At 49.8% G+C, this 14,376-nt stretch overlaps 1 protein-coding gene and 1 pseudogene across 2 annotated transcripts; both read right to left on the reverse strand.

Moving 5' to 3' along the window:
* Window positions 1–22: 22 nt before the first annotated feature.
* NUDC (nuclear distribution C, dynein complex regulator) lies at window positions 23–13,860 on the reverse strand. 2 transcript variants are annotated; one of them, XM_004266624.4, is made up of 9 exons: window positions 13,648–13,859; window positions 10,772–10,849; window positions 3,573–3,776; window positions 3,416–3,481; window positions 2,491–2,610; window positions 2,223–2,417; window positions 931–1,014; window positions 717–835; window positions 23–285 (listed from the first exon to the last, which is right to left on the reverse strand). In XM_004266624.4, exons 1-9 carry the CDS (start codon window positions 13,726–13,728, stop codon window positions 234–236), a joined length of 999 nt encoding a protein of 332 aa, XP_004266672.1. In that variant the 5' UTR covers window positions 13,729–13,859; the 3' UTR covers window positions 23–233. The 2 variants fall into 2 exon arrangements, with proteins under 2 accessions (XP_004266672.1, XP_049555314.1); XM_049699357.1 differs by lacking the exon at window positions 2,223–2,417 and having other exon boundaries at window positions 13,648–13,860.
* LOC117200109 (cytochrome c oxidase subunit 5B, mitochondrial-like) lies at window positions 11,463–12,403 on the reverse strand (annotated as a pseudogene).
* Window positions 13,861–14,376: the final 516 nt, after the last annotated feature.

The following is a 14,376-nucleotide window of genomic DNA, read 5'->3' on the forward strand; positions in this document are numbered from 1 at the left end:
GGAAGAGAGGACACAGGTGGAATTGGGTAAATAGTTTTAATGTGTAACAGCAGGCCAAATGAAACAAGACACCCCCAAGGCCCCAGCCCTTTTCCCATGATGCCCTCAGACCTGTGTGTGGGTCAGCCCCACGCCTGCCCCAGCCCTGAGGCCCACAAGTCCCAGGGAAGGGTGGGAAAGGAAGGTGGGTAGCTGGGAGTTCAGCCCCAAGAGTTCAGGGAGGCAAACACGGGCTAGTTGAATTTGGCCTTGGAAAAGTCCATCTCTGGATGCTGATCCATGAACCTGGGGAGGGAAAGTAGGAAGAAGGTGAAACAGGCCATCCCTCTCCCCCAAATTAGTCCCTTTCTCTTAGCTCCCCACATGAGGTCTAAACTCTAGAACGCTGAGCAACTTGGAGCCAGGCCCCAAGGACTCTCTCTAAGGCCCATTTGAGGACCTGAGGCTGAAAGCTGAGGTGCCAACACTGGCACTGTTTTTCTGTCGGTGACAATGACCGCCTGTTACCCCTTCCTACCCTGAGGTGGCCTTGCCCTCAAGATGACCTCACCAAGTGATTACGGGAGGCAAGCCAAGGCTATAAAGCCATAAACTTGGCTGGCTCATCCTGGAAGGGGCAGGGCAGCTCCTGTGTTCCGCTCAGTACACACTCGTTGCTGTCGCCCAGGTACAAGCCCCAGACACCTTCCCCAAACCCCCATCTCTCAGTTGCTCACTTCTTCAGAATCTCCTGTTTCTTCTGCTCATCTGAGGTGGGCAGCCCCATGGACTTCTGTCTCTGGTCGTACATCATCTTCTCCACCATGCTGCGGGTCTCACTGTCCAGGTCTGACAGCTGGGGGGCAGGCATTGACAGGGATGGGTGAAGCTCTGGGGCCACCTAGGCCCCTCACCTCCCAACCGAAGCTCCTCCAACCGGCCAGGGCTCACCTTGGAGTTCTCAGGATTGATCTTCTTGGTATTGATCTCGGGGTCACTGGACACCAAACGGCTCCACCACTCCATCTTGTTGATCTGAGAGGAAGAAGAGGACCACCGGGGGATGGGTGGTGGCTTGCTCTGTGCCCTGGGAACCACCACCCAACCCTTCCAGAACCAAACTCTCTCCCATCCACATCCTGCACTGGGGACCTGCGAAGGCCTGTACTGGGACCTAGGGTGCAAATGAACAAGACCTCTGCCCTCCCCAGTGGCTGGGGGAGACAGACACGGAGACAGTCACAAATCAGCATGATAACGGAAAGAATAAAGTACAGAGGGAGGACTTCCCTGGTGGCACAGTGGTTAAGAATCCGGCTGCCAATGCAGGGGACACGGGTTCGAGCCCTGGTCCGGGAAGATCCCACATGCCACGGAGCAACTAAGCCCGTGCACCACAACTACTGAAGCCCGGGCACCTAGGGCCCGTGCTCCGCAACGAGAGAAGCCACCGCAATGAGAAGCCCGCGCACCGCAATGAAGAGTAGCCCCCACTGGCCGCAACTAGAGAAGGCCCATGTGCAGTAACGAAGACCCAGCGCAGCCAAAAAATAATAAATAAATAAATAAATTTATACCCAAAAAAAAGTACAGAGGGAGATATTCATCCAGCATGGAGGGAGAAGTCAGAGCAATACATGGATGGGCTAGGCCTTTAAGGACATGCAGTAAACCACATTAAAAAGCAGGGAAGGACATTCCAGGTGGGAGTAAGTGCAAGGGCACAGAGGCAGCCAAGGCCAGTCAGGTAGGCTGGGTCAGGTGGTATGTACCATGGAGGCCTTCCTTGGACCCCTAGCACTTTACAGAGACCACATTCATTTACTGGTGTCTGTAATCCCAGCTCTCTGAGGGTGTAAGGGAGGGAACACAGGCTTCCTCAGGGCACAGTTTTCTACGTGTTGTTCACTGTTCTCTCTCCAGTGCTTAGAACAGTCTCTGGCACGTAATAGGTATTCAAGTATTTGTTGAATTGAATGCATGTACAAACCTAATGGAAAGGAAAAGGCTTTGGTACTAAGGACACTTCTGATCCCAACTCCACCTCCTCCTAGAAGCAAAAGCCTGGGCAAATCTCTGAGCTACCCTTTTCCTGACTCTAAAACTAGACAGACCTACTTTAAAAGTCTCGTTGTGGGGATTAAAAAAGGTATGTCCATCAGGCCCCCAGCACGGTCTCCGCGTTCATGAGCAGCCCCCCTCCCTAAGTCACAACACAGGCCAGGAGACGGGGCTTCTCGCACCTTCTCCAGATGCACCGTCACCACCTTGCCGTCCTCGATGAGCCACGAGCTCTCCTCCACCTTCACCTCGTTGTAAAGCTCCCCGTCCACGATCGCCGGCTGCCCCTTGAGCCCCACCCGGAGGCGCCTCCGCTGGATGTCCACCACCACGTCCTTCCCCTTCAGCCGGAAGTTCACGGGGAAGGGCACTGCCAGCTGCACGGGGCAGGAGCAGTCAGGAGGGGCCCCGGGCTGGCTCCCTCACCTCAGCCCCAGCCCCTGCACTCACGTCCAGCTCCGACAGGGTCTGGGTCCAGCGGTAACTGGGCAGGTCCGCCCCATTGCCGAAATTGGGCTTCAGCTTCCCTTTGTCCTTCTCGTCCTCCTCCTCCTCAGCCTCCTCAGCCTCCTGCTCACAGATGGGGTGCTCAGCTACTTACTTGACAGACCTAGACTGAACCCCACTGGGCCAGGCCCAGGGCTGGCACTGGGCATACAGCCACAGAACAGTACAGACCTGGTCCCTGCCCAGTCCACGGCCCACTAGGAGCCAGAGGTAAAACCTGTTCTGATCTCTGCCTGAGCTCAGACTGCTAGACCGTGTGACAGCTGGGGGACGGTGACAGTCAGAGATGGACCCACGGGACCCACCCAGCTGGCAGTTCAAGCCAAAGGACTTAGGAAGAAAGCCCAGCACAGAACAGGTCATGAGGTGGCCATCAGCAGGGCTGTTCTAAAATAAAACCAGGCTGACAAATGATCAACTTCTTTTTTCTGTGTCTCTAGGGTTGAGACCCTAGTCTCAGACCAGAACTTCTGCAAAGCCAAATGAGTGCCCCAAGGATTATCTGGGAAGCTGGACTCAAGTCAATGGGAGGAGCCCTGAGGGGAACATGCCCCAGGTGTGTCAGAGTAATCCACCATGAAGGGCCAGGCTGGGCCCACGGACCCAAGCCCACCCAAATGGTGCCTGTACAGGCACTGCCCTCCCTGGCTCTTGGGCTTTCCTGCCAAGGCTTAAAGCCAGTGGTTTTTTTTTTTTTTTTAACCCACTTTGGTCCAGTGTGGAATCTTGGAAGTATGGGGTGGATTCCCAAAGCTAAGGAGGGGTGGAGTGGGGAAGGGGAAGCCTTTCCAGAGAAACGGAAAGGCTGAAGAGTCCCTGGAAGTTCCCAAGCCCCCTGCTAGTCCTGAGCAGCCCCAGTCCATCTCACCTGCTTCCCTGGTGAGCCGAGACTGCCATTCTTGAGCTGGGCTTCATGACTCTCTGCATCCTTTTTCTGTGGCAAAGGGCAAAACATTTGGCAAGAGGGCACCCACTTCTAGTGCCAATGGGGATCAGGGGGGCAGGGGAGAGAAGCCCACTCCTACTTGGTCAATTTCCAGCTGCAGCCTCTCGGCCTCCTCATCAGTCAGTTCCTTGATCTGGGGCCCAGAGGTCTCTGACTTGGCCTCCTTGGCCAGCCTGGCTGCCCGCTCCGCTTTCTCCCGCCGCTCAGTCTCCTGCTGAGCTCTCTTCTCCCGCCTGGCCTTCTGTGCCAGCTGGTTGTGGTGGTTGAAGGTCTGTGTGATAAGCTGAGGAAGGAAGAGAAGGCAATGAGGCATCAGGGGACGGGACATGTCCCAAGACGTGAGGCCAGTCCTATCTCTATTTGCTGAGTGCCTGGGCAAGGCACTGCACTCAGAACCTCAGTTTCCACATCTACAAAATGGGATTTAATACACACCTATATCATTGAGTTGTAGTAAGAATACCTGCAAAGAATCTGCTTCAACAAACAGCGACCACTTTAAAAAAAACAAGGCAGTCCAGGGACTAAGACCCAGCACTGAAGTTGGACAGCCTGCATTCTGATCCGGGCTTTGTCACGCACTAGCTGTTGTATTTTTGGCAAATTACTTAACCTGTTAAGAGCTTCAGATTCCTTATCAGCAAGGATGAGTCCCTACCTCACAGGGATGTTGTGCAGACCAAATGATAAGTGCTCTGAAAAGTCCTTCATTGTGGAGTGAAGCTGTTAAAAGCAGAGCTCCAGCCTCAGCCCCTCTGAGAAGCTTTTCCCCAGCTCTCAGGCCAGAGACCTTTCTTGAGGGAAGAGGTAGTCTCCTCCTCTCCTCGGCCTGCAAGCTATCCATTTCAAATCCTACCTCTCCCATGAAAACTTCCCAGGATGCTTCCAACACACATCCTGCTAGCTGCTCCTCCTGTTGCCCAAGAGCAACCCCAATACTGTTGCCACCTGTCTGGCTCTGTGGCCTTGAACAAGTAAACAACTTTGACACTTTCTAAGCCCCAGTTTCATCAGCTCTCATGACATGTGTCACCTGGCTGAGGCTAACTCAGTGTCAGCTGGTGGCAGGTAGGGAGAAGCACCTTCTCTGCTATGAAAATACAATGGGAGAAATGGTTCTACCTCATGTTTTACACCAGCAGCTCTCAGAGTGTGCTCCCCTGACCCGCAGCAACAGCGTCACCCAGAATTTGTTAGAAATGCTAAGTCTCAGGCCCCACTCTAGACCTACTGCATCAGAAATTCTGGGGATATGACCCAGCAATCTGTGTTTTTAACAAGCCCTCCTGGCCAATTCTCGTGCATACGTGAGAGTCACACCTACATTTGAGATCCTGGTCTACTCCTACCTGTGTGACCCTGAGGTCATCTCTCTGTGCTTCTATCTTATTATTTCTAAAAGCAGTCTTACATAGCTATTCTTTGCCTATAGTATCCTTGCCCCAATTCCCAGGTTGCCTGGCAAACTCCTACTCATCCTCCAGGACCAGCTCAAGTGTCTCTTGAATTTCACCTCTTCACCTCTGGCAGGCTCAGGAATTTACCCAACTTAGGAAACCCAACTCTGTGTCAACCCACACACCTGGAGGAGGCCTCAGAGGGCACCCCCCACACGATCAGCGGTCAACAAACCATCTTTCAAGAATCTCTGAGCCATAGCTGGAGGGAGAAAGGGATCTGCAAGAGCTGAAGGGAATCACGTGGGGCTCAGGGTCACTGGAGTCAGCCATGGGCTCCCAGATCTGGGTTCTGCCAAATGCCCTGTGGCCTCTCATTCATTTGAGGCCAGTTCCTCCTCTTACCCTCAAACCTCCAACCTCACACCACACTGCAGTAGCTCCACACTCTTCAAGGTTAAACGGTACCAAAAGAACGCCCAAACCAAATGGGTTAACAAAATGAGGTGTGCGTAAGAAAGAAATGAGCCACCTGAAGGCCATTCTGCTTCAACAGAAGGGATCAGTCATGGCACAATTACGCCAGCAGAGGCTGTTCCACCACAGGGCCTTGGTCCCAAGTCCCTAATCAGGACCTTGAACTCAAGCCATCTGCCAATGAGTGGCCAAGGGGAGGCAGGACTGGAGCCATCCCCTCTTCCAGCTCCAGTGAATCATGTTGTGTCCCATTCCGTCCTGTTCTTTCCTAGCTCCTGGAGGTTAGATGAGGGCAGAGCTGAACCACCAGGCACAGTCAAGGCCAATCACAGCAGCCTCTGACCCCCTCCTCCCAGTCTCCTCCCACCAGCTTTACCCAGGCCCAGCCCCAGGTAGAGATCGCTGGGAGCACGTAGCCTACGCAGGAGTACCAACTGGCAGGCTGTCAGAGCCAAGCTTCTGTCACATCTTTGGGAACCACAGACCAGCAGAGTGGGGAAGCGGTAAGGAGGGTTGTTGGGCCAGTTCTAAAAGACAGCCCCAGACTGCTAAGTGGGCATACCTGAACACAGTGCTCCCTGACCTAGGCTGGGCGATAGGGGAGCAAAGGGTGGTTCCCACCAGCCTGGCCGGGAGACCCCAGAGGGAAATTTAAGCTAAACCCAAAGGCATGAGGTCCTGAACCTGACCATAGGGCGGGGGGACACATCTGAGGGAGAAGACACACTCCTGTTCTAGAACTTCATATAAATGGAATCATTCAATATGTGCTCTTATCTGTCTTCCTTTAAAAGGCTGAATAATATTATGTGTATATATGACATTTTGTTTATTCATCCATCAATGAACGCTTGGGCTGCTTCCACTTCTTGGCTATCATGAACGGTGTTGCTATGGGTGTACAAATCTCTCTTCAAGACTCTGCTCTCAATTTTGGGGGGTATACACCCAGAAGTGGGATTGCTGGATCATATGATAGTTCTATTTTTAATTTTTTTTTTTTTTTTTTTTGCTGTACGCGGGCCTCTCACTGCTGTGGCCTCTCCCGCCGCAGAGCACAGGCTCCGGATGCACAGGCCCAGCAGCCACGGTCCACGGGCCCAGCTGCTCCGTGGCATGCGGGATCCTCCCGGACCGGGGCACGAACCCGCGTCCCCTGCATCGGCAGGCGGACTCTCAACCACTGCGCCACCAAGGAAGCCCTATTTTTAATTTTTTGAGGAACCGCCATACAGTTTTCCACAGCAGCTGCACCATTTTACATTCCCACCAACAGTGCACCAGAGTTCCAATTTCTCCACATCCTTGCCAACATTTGGTGTTTTCTGGGGTTTTGACAGAAGCCATCCTAATGGGTGTGAGGTGACAACATCTCATTTGTGATTTTCATTTGACTTTCTCTAATGATTAGTGATGTTGAGCATCTTTTATAATAAAAAGTTTTTAAACAGCTATGATAATTCACTTTTACCAGCAATGTCTGAAGAATACCCTTTTTTCCACATCCCTGTAAGCAATTTTTAAAAAAATATTTTTGTCAGTTTGACCAGAAAAAAAAGGGCATCTCACTGTTTCTTTCTCCTACATTTCCTTGATTACTACTGAATTTAAGCATCTTTTCACATGTTCTTCATGGAACTGTCCATTTTTCTGTTTATCCTTTTCTTGTCAATTTACAAGAGTACCTGCATATTAAGTTGGCTATTAAATTTTATGTCCTCTGCAATGCATCTTTTCCAGATCTATTGTTTTTCAACTGACTTCATATGTCATTACGTCTCTTTTGCCACACATGTGTTCTATGTTTGAAGAAGCAAACAGCTACCTTTTATTCTGTAGTTTCCAGGTTTCTATCCTTGCAAGGTCTCCTCCACACAAGGTTATACATAGTTTCCCAGCTTTCCTTACTAAGCTCTTCTTGATCTGCAATTTATTTTTAGATATGAGTAAAACAGATGGTACAGTATGGTACACGTTTTGCTTTTTTACCAGTAGCCAGTTGTAGCAGCATGAATTATTAAATCGTCCTTTGCCTACTGAACTGAATTACCTACCTTATGGGACACATCTTAAATCCTCATACGTGCTAGACTTTTTCTGGATTCTCTATTCTGCTTCACTAGTCCATCGTCTCTTCCTATGTCAATAACATACTGATTAGATTATGGCTTTCTCTGAATCCATAATGCCTAGCCCCAAAGCTATAAAAACTAAAAGTATTTTTGTATTTCTCTAAGTTTGTAGCATGAAGGTATTTACAGTCATTTACAGTGGGAGTCATATCTCCCACTTGGTATAAATATTGATACACATTTCTCTGTAGAAATATTAATGTTTCATTACATGATGCTGCTCCAACCCCTGGACTGGGGTACTATACGTAATGTACAATATATGCACTGTACTGCCTCCTAAAATCCAATGAATTCTAAATCCCAAAACACATCTGGTCCCGAGAGGTCCAAAAAAAGGGTCTGTGAACTTGTATCCCCATGTGCCAGCCACACTATATGACCTCTTTTTATCCTTAAAACAGCCCTGTGAGGGAAAGATTATCCCCTCTTCCAGGGAAGAAAACTGAGGCTCAGAAAGTGATTCACCCAACACCACACAGCTGTCAAGCAGGAAGAGGGGGAGACCAGGATCCATTCACATCTGCCTATAGCTCCAGAGAACATGTTCTTAACCAACGCACTTGGAAACGATGCATCTGGTGGCCTGGTGCACAGTAGGTCCCCAATACAAAGAAGTTACTGGTGTTACAAATGGAGACCAGGCAGGAAGACTAGACAGATTTCTGCCTGCCTGAGAGTTGGACTAACCTCCTGGGAAAGAGCCGACTCTAAGGGAACAAAGAGCCAAGGAGCATAACAAGGTCTAAGAGGGACCAGCAGACATCCAGTACACAGCAGTGACACCATCATCCCGTGACACCTGAGACACCACTTCTCAATATTATTCATCTCTCTCCCTTCTGCCTGCTATCTTACTCATCCTTCACACCTCAGGCACCTCTTTCTCATCAAGTCTTCCTTGAGCCCCCAACCTATGTTAGTCCCCATTTTATGCTCCCAGGACTTCCGCCCTAACACCCATCACTTCTTCATTGTCTTTTTTTGGGGGGGGGCGGTTTGTAAGGGGGCTACACTGTGAGATCCATGAAAACAAAGACCATTGTCTGTATTCACCTCTATAATCCTGAAGGCTCTGTCATAGTGGCTAACACAGGCAAAGTGTTTAGTGCTCAATAAACATTAGTTTACAAATGAATGAATGCACATATTACAAGGTCGAGGCCCACAGAAAAATGGGAGGTGCTAGTGCTAATACAGAAAGAGTATTTGAGCCACAAAGGGCCCTACAGGTCAGTGAGTCCTCCTTCTTCCATTTTACAGATGTGAAGATTAAAAGGAACAGAGAATTGTTGGGAAATCAACCAGGCCACACAGCTAGACCAAGAACCCAGGACTCCTACTCCAGGCCAAAGTGTCTATAACAGAGTAGCCTCAGACCATCAAGACACATTATCAAGCATTTCAGCTTGTTAGAACCCTGAAGCCACAGAAAGCAGTTTGCAAAATATCTCCTTGTTATTATGTCTCTTAAATTTAAGTGAAAACAAATATCAAGGTTATAAAAATCACGGTTCAGTGAGGTGACATCATTTACCAATCTTCAAAAACAGAATCACAACCTAAGGAATTAGAAGATGTTCAAGGTATCAGAACCCATACCACAAAACACAATTCTCAGGAATCACCTCACATCAGTCAGGATGGCCATCATCAGAAAGTCTACAAATAATAAATGCTGGAGAGGGTGTGGAGAAAAGGGAACCCTCCTACACTGCTGGTGGAAATGCAAATTGATACAGCCACTATGGAGAACAGTATGGAGGTTCCTTAAAAAACTAAAAACAGAGCTACCATATGATCCTACAATCCCACTCCTGGGCATATATCCAGGGAAAAACATGGTCTTCAAGGATACATGCACCCCAATGTTCACTGCAGAACTGTTTACAATAGCCAAGACATGGAAGCAAGCTAAATGTCCATCAACAGAGGAATGGATAAAGAAGATGTGGTGTACACACACAGACAGACAGACAACACACACACACACACACACACACACACACACACACACACACACAGGAATATTACTCAGCCATAAAAAAGAATGAAATAATGCCATTTGCAACACCATGGATGGACCTAGAGATTATCACACTAACTGAAGTTAGTCAGAGAAAGATAAATATCATATGATATCACTCATATGTGGAATCTTAAAAAGTGATACAAATGAATTTATTTACAAAACAGAAATAGACTCACGGACACAGAAAATAAACTTATGGTTACCAAAGGGGAAAGGGGAAGAGGGATAATCCAGGAGTTTGGGATTAACACACTGCTGTATATAAAACAGATAAAAAACAAGGACCTGGGGCTTCCCTGGTGGCGCAGTGGTTGAGAGTCCGCCTGCCGATGCAGGGGACACGGGTTCGTGCCCCGGTCCGGGAAGATCCCACATGCCGCGGAGCGGCTGGGCCTGTGAGCCATGGCCGCTGAGCCTGCGCGTCCAGAGCCTGTGCTCCGCAACAGGAGAGGCCACAACGGTGAGAGGCCCGCGTACCGCAAAAAAAAAAAACGGACCTACTGTATAGCACAGGGAACTATATTCAGTATCTTGTAATAACCTATAACGGAAAAGAATCTGAAAAAGTATATATATATATATATATATATATCTGTATGTGTGTGTGTGTGTGTATATATATCTGACTCACTTTTCTGTACACCTGAAAACTAACACAAGATTGTAAATCAACTATTTCAATTAAAAAAAAAATTTTTTTAAACCCTGCAATTCTCAAATCCTTGAACTTTTGCTTACAGCATCTGGGAAGACTGGGATAGCCGGCTTTGAGTTTTCCTATATCTCTGTCTTCTAAGCTCAATTTCTAACATTTGCCTACTCTCATCTCCCAGCTAGGTAATTAGATAAAACCTCAATGGAAAAGGAACCAAAAAGCATGGTGTCAGGGGCAGAAGGCAGTTTTACAACAGACTCTGGCTCCAATCCTGGGTCTCCCATAACTCAGCTCAAATATTTGGACAACCCTGGCTCTCCCGTAACTCAGACCAATTTCCTCACTTGTAAATGGGGATAGTAACATCTGCCCCTCTCAAACTTCTAGAGGACCATGGGGATAGGGCAGATAAGCACCTGGCAAGGAGAGGGGCTTCAATAAATGACAGCTTGCTTCCCTTCCCCGACTCTTTGCCCTTGGCATTTTACTTCTGCTATAGGTTATTATTATGCCAAAGGAAGGCCAAGTAAGCTCTTCTTCTGGAGAAACAGAGCTGCCCAAGGGACAGTGGTCCCCAACACTCACCTTCTCTGCCATTCCCTCTTCTCCTCCAACGAAAAAGTCTGTTTTGCGTCGAAGGAAGCTGAAGAAAGTGTTCACGAGCTGAAAGAAGACAAAGACCAAAGCTGTAGAGATGCCATATTGGGAGCCCCTCACCTACACAGAAGCTAACTTCCTTAGTGTAGAAGGGAACTTGGGACTGGACTGTTTCGTCGCGAGCCTCCCCACCGAGAAAACAGGCCCTGACTTAGTCACTTCTGCCAGGAAGCCTAGCCTAACCTTACCTAGATCACCTGAAAAGCAGATTTCTCATTTCTTGTGTGCATGTGTATATGTGTTCCACATTTTTTGTGGTGCTAGAAGCAGCCTGAGGATATTGGACACTCCTCTGCATCCAGGGCTTGAAACACCTGGGATCCAGCTTTCCTCTCCACAAAATAAAAAGCCCATCCAGAGTGGCACTGGCTGAGTTACTGGGGCAGAGCTAGGAGGAGGGGAACAAATGAAGCCACTTCAAAGAAGGTTAAAGGGGCTTCCCTGGTGGCACAGTGGTTGAGAGTCCACCTGCCGATGCAGGGGACATGGGTTCGTGCCCCGGTCCGGGAGGATCCCACATGCCGCGGAGCGGCTGGGCCCGTGAGCCATGGCCGCTGGGCCTGCGCGTCCGCAGCCTGTGCTCCACAACAGGAGAGACCAAAGCAGTGAGAGGACCACGTACCGCAAAACAAAACAAAACAAAAAAACAAAGAAGGTTAAGACCAACTAACTCTGGCTGGGTTATCAGTGCAGCCAAGTCATTTAAGAGCATTGGTCTGGGTATCAGACTGATACACATTAGCTCTGTGGCCTTGGGAAAGTTTCTTAACTCCACAAAACAGAACCAGCAGCAGGACCTATTTCTAGGGATATAAGTGAGGATCCTCTGTGAGGACCAAAGGAGGTAATGGAGGTGAGGTGCTTAGCAGTGTCTCGCCCAGAGCAAGAGACCCTCTGCGGGAGAGTGAACTCCTCACAAGCAGGCACTGTGAACCATGATTTTGTCTACATCCCCAATGCCTAGCACCAGATCTGACTCAGAGTACATGCTCAATAAAATTTTTGCTGAATGAAAAGACCTAGTAGTGACCTAAGATTAGCACATATAACTAAGCCTCCTTTTTTTTTTTTGGAGGAGAAGCCAATGTAATGGCTAGTCTTTATTGGAAAGAAGAAACTTTACATTACATTTTGAGTGAGTTAGTGCAGGGGCTCAGTGGGCCAGCTGGTGGGGCACCAGCGTGTAATGGGTTCCACAGCTAGGGCATCACTGGGCCTCGCCTTTATGCAGCCAGAACCAGATGACAGCACTGTTGTCTTCTTCACAGATGCAGCCCACTATCCGCTTATTGGTGATGGAGGGGACTAAATTAGGGTCTTCCTTGGTACCTGAGGCTGCCTTTGGGGCGAGCATATTGTATGGGTCTAGTCCCTGCGTGCAGCCAGCATGACCTCCCTCTCCAGCCCAATGGCCTGCTCATCATCAGTAGGAACACCACCTCCAGACGCCATAGAGTGCACCACGGAGACTCTGCTGGGACCGCGGGCCCTCAGAGCCTGCGTGGCCAGGGCTTCAGCTCCGCGCAGTAACCTTGAAGCCTTCACGCCAACTAAGCCCTTTTACTTGCCCAAGTGAGTGGTTCTAAATCTGATGCTAGAATTTATCTCAATGGTTTCAATTCCTACTTCTAGACACTTTTTCAATTCACTCAAAAACGAACTCACTCCCAAATCCAACTGTGTCAACAATTTGGGGGGTGGGGGATGGGAGCCTTTCACATCTCCAAATTAATAGCACTCTTCCCACCTCAAAGGGCTTAGGAGTCCTTGGTCACCACAGGCACCTAAATGAGAGAATGGGAATGGAAAGCTCCATGAAAACTTGTCCCCAGAGAGACACAGAATCAGAAATAGCCTGTGGAAAGCACACACTGGCCTAAGGATTCTGGTCCCCTCTAGGTCAGGACCCTTTTGGATGATCTTGGGCAAGTTCCTTCAGTTTCTTTATAGAAAGACTGATTTTGATAGGCTTTTCTACCTTTTGAACTTTCCATGGTTCAAAACAACCAACTCTAGAATCTCGACTAGTTGGTTTTTATCCTTCATACACTACGTGTTATTGGGTCTGGTCACTACGCATGAATTATGTTCCTGCACACATCAATCACTCAACAGATACTTGTTGAATGTTCAAGCCTGATTACTGAGAATTCCTCACTGTCCTTCACTTCAAGACTACTCTCCTACAAGTTCAGGAAATAAGGATTCGTAGCTCTGTCTCAAAGAAAGAAACTGAGGCCTGGAGACGTGGAACGGTCTCAAGCTGATAGGTGGTGTAGAACAATTGTGAACACAGGTCTCCTATTCCCTCATTCAAGCCCTAAAAAGACCACGTGTTAACATCACCACCCCACCCCCACCCCCACACACCGCACACATTCTTCCGCTCGTTCCAAGTCTTGGTACATGCAAATCTCAATGTCTAGAACAGTTCATCCTAAAGGATGCTCTTCGGGAGCGGCCAGCAGAAAAGAAACGGGGCCAGAAGTATGTGGGAGAAAAAGCGTGGGGGGCGGGGAGAGATCCCAAGACTCTGGGTCTTTTCAGGGGCGGGTGCAGGGACGCCGGAGCTGCTAAGACAGGAACTACTGAGGGGCCCCGGGGTCCCATGACTGATACGAGTGCAAGACTTGAGGCAAGGAGGCCAGGCCGGAAGCTGGAGTGCAGTAAGAATGCGGGGGGGATCCCAAAGCTCGCGAGGCCCAGCGGTGTATCTCGGCCCTTGAAGGCAGAGAAGGGCGGAGAGAGCGTCGCTGGGGCATCCCGGTTGGGCCAGGCCGAGCCAACGCCGCACGGGCCGTTACCTCCTGCACGCCGCCCTCGTGCTGCTGCGCCATGGCCAGCAACATGCCGTCGAACCGATCCTCCTCCTGCTCTCCACCCATCGTGCCGGCCGCTAGCCACGCTCCGAAATCTGAGCTCCGCACACGCGTCCCGCGCTCTCCGGTCCTTAGGGTCGCGCCCGGTCCAGCCGCTCTAGTCCTCGGCCTTCCGCAGCGGAGCCGGAAACACGCACACGCCCCACCGCCCAGGCCCGCCTGCTAGTTCTCTCTTCCCGCCTCTCTTCCGGCCTGCAGCCATTGACCGCGCGGCAAACAGCCCGCTTCGCCGGCCATTGGTCAACTTGCTAAGCCAATCAAAGAGCTCGTCAGTGAAGCTGTGGGCGGAGACGAGGGCCCCTGAGTTTGGTGTGAGTTGCTATGGTCACCAGACGATTTTTATGGAGCCTTCCAGAAAGCCCTGGGCCCAACTCCGGCGGGATTGGAAGCTAAAAAGGCACGAACTTTGTTCCTATGGGAATGACCTCCCAGCTTGTAGAACAGTGAAGTGGAAAGTGTTCTTAGTCATCTCTTCTAACCGTTCAATGAGTCAATTGAGGCCCAGAAAGGAGAAGGGACTTGCCCGAATGACAGCCCACCTCCGGCATCATCACATACTCCATACAAATTTGAAGGGTCCCCGAGCTTATAAGGGCTCTGTGCTTGGGTTAATGCTCTTCTGCTGAAGTCCTGAAAAATTTTTTTTTTGGCCCC

Source organism: Orcinus orca, chromosome 1 (genome assembly GCF_937001465.1).
Source record: "Orcinus orca chromosome 1, mOrcOrc1.1, whole genome shotgun sequence".
Taxonomy (NCBI): Eukaryota; Metazoa; Chordata; class Mammalia; order Artiodactyla; family Delphinidae; genus Orcinus; species Orcinus orca.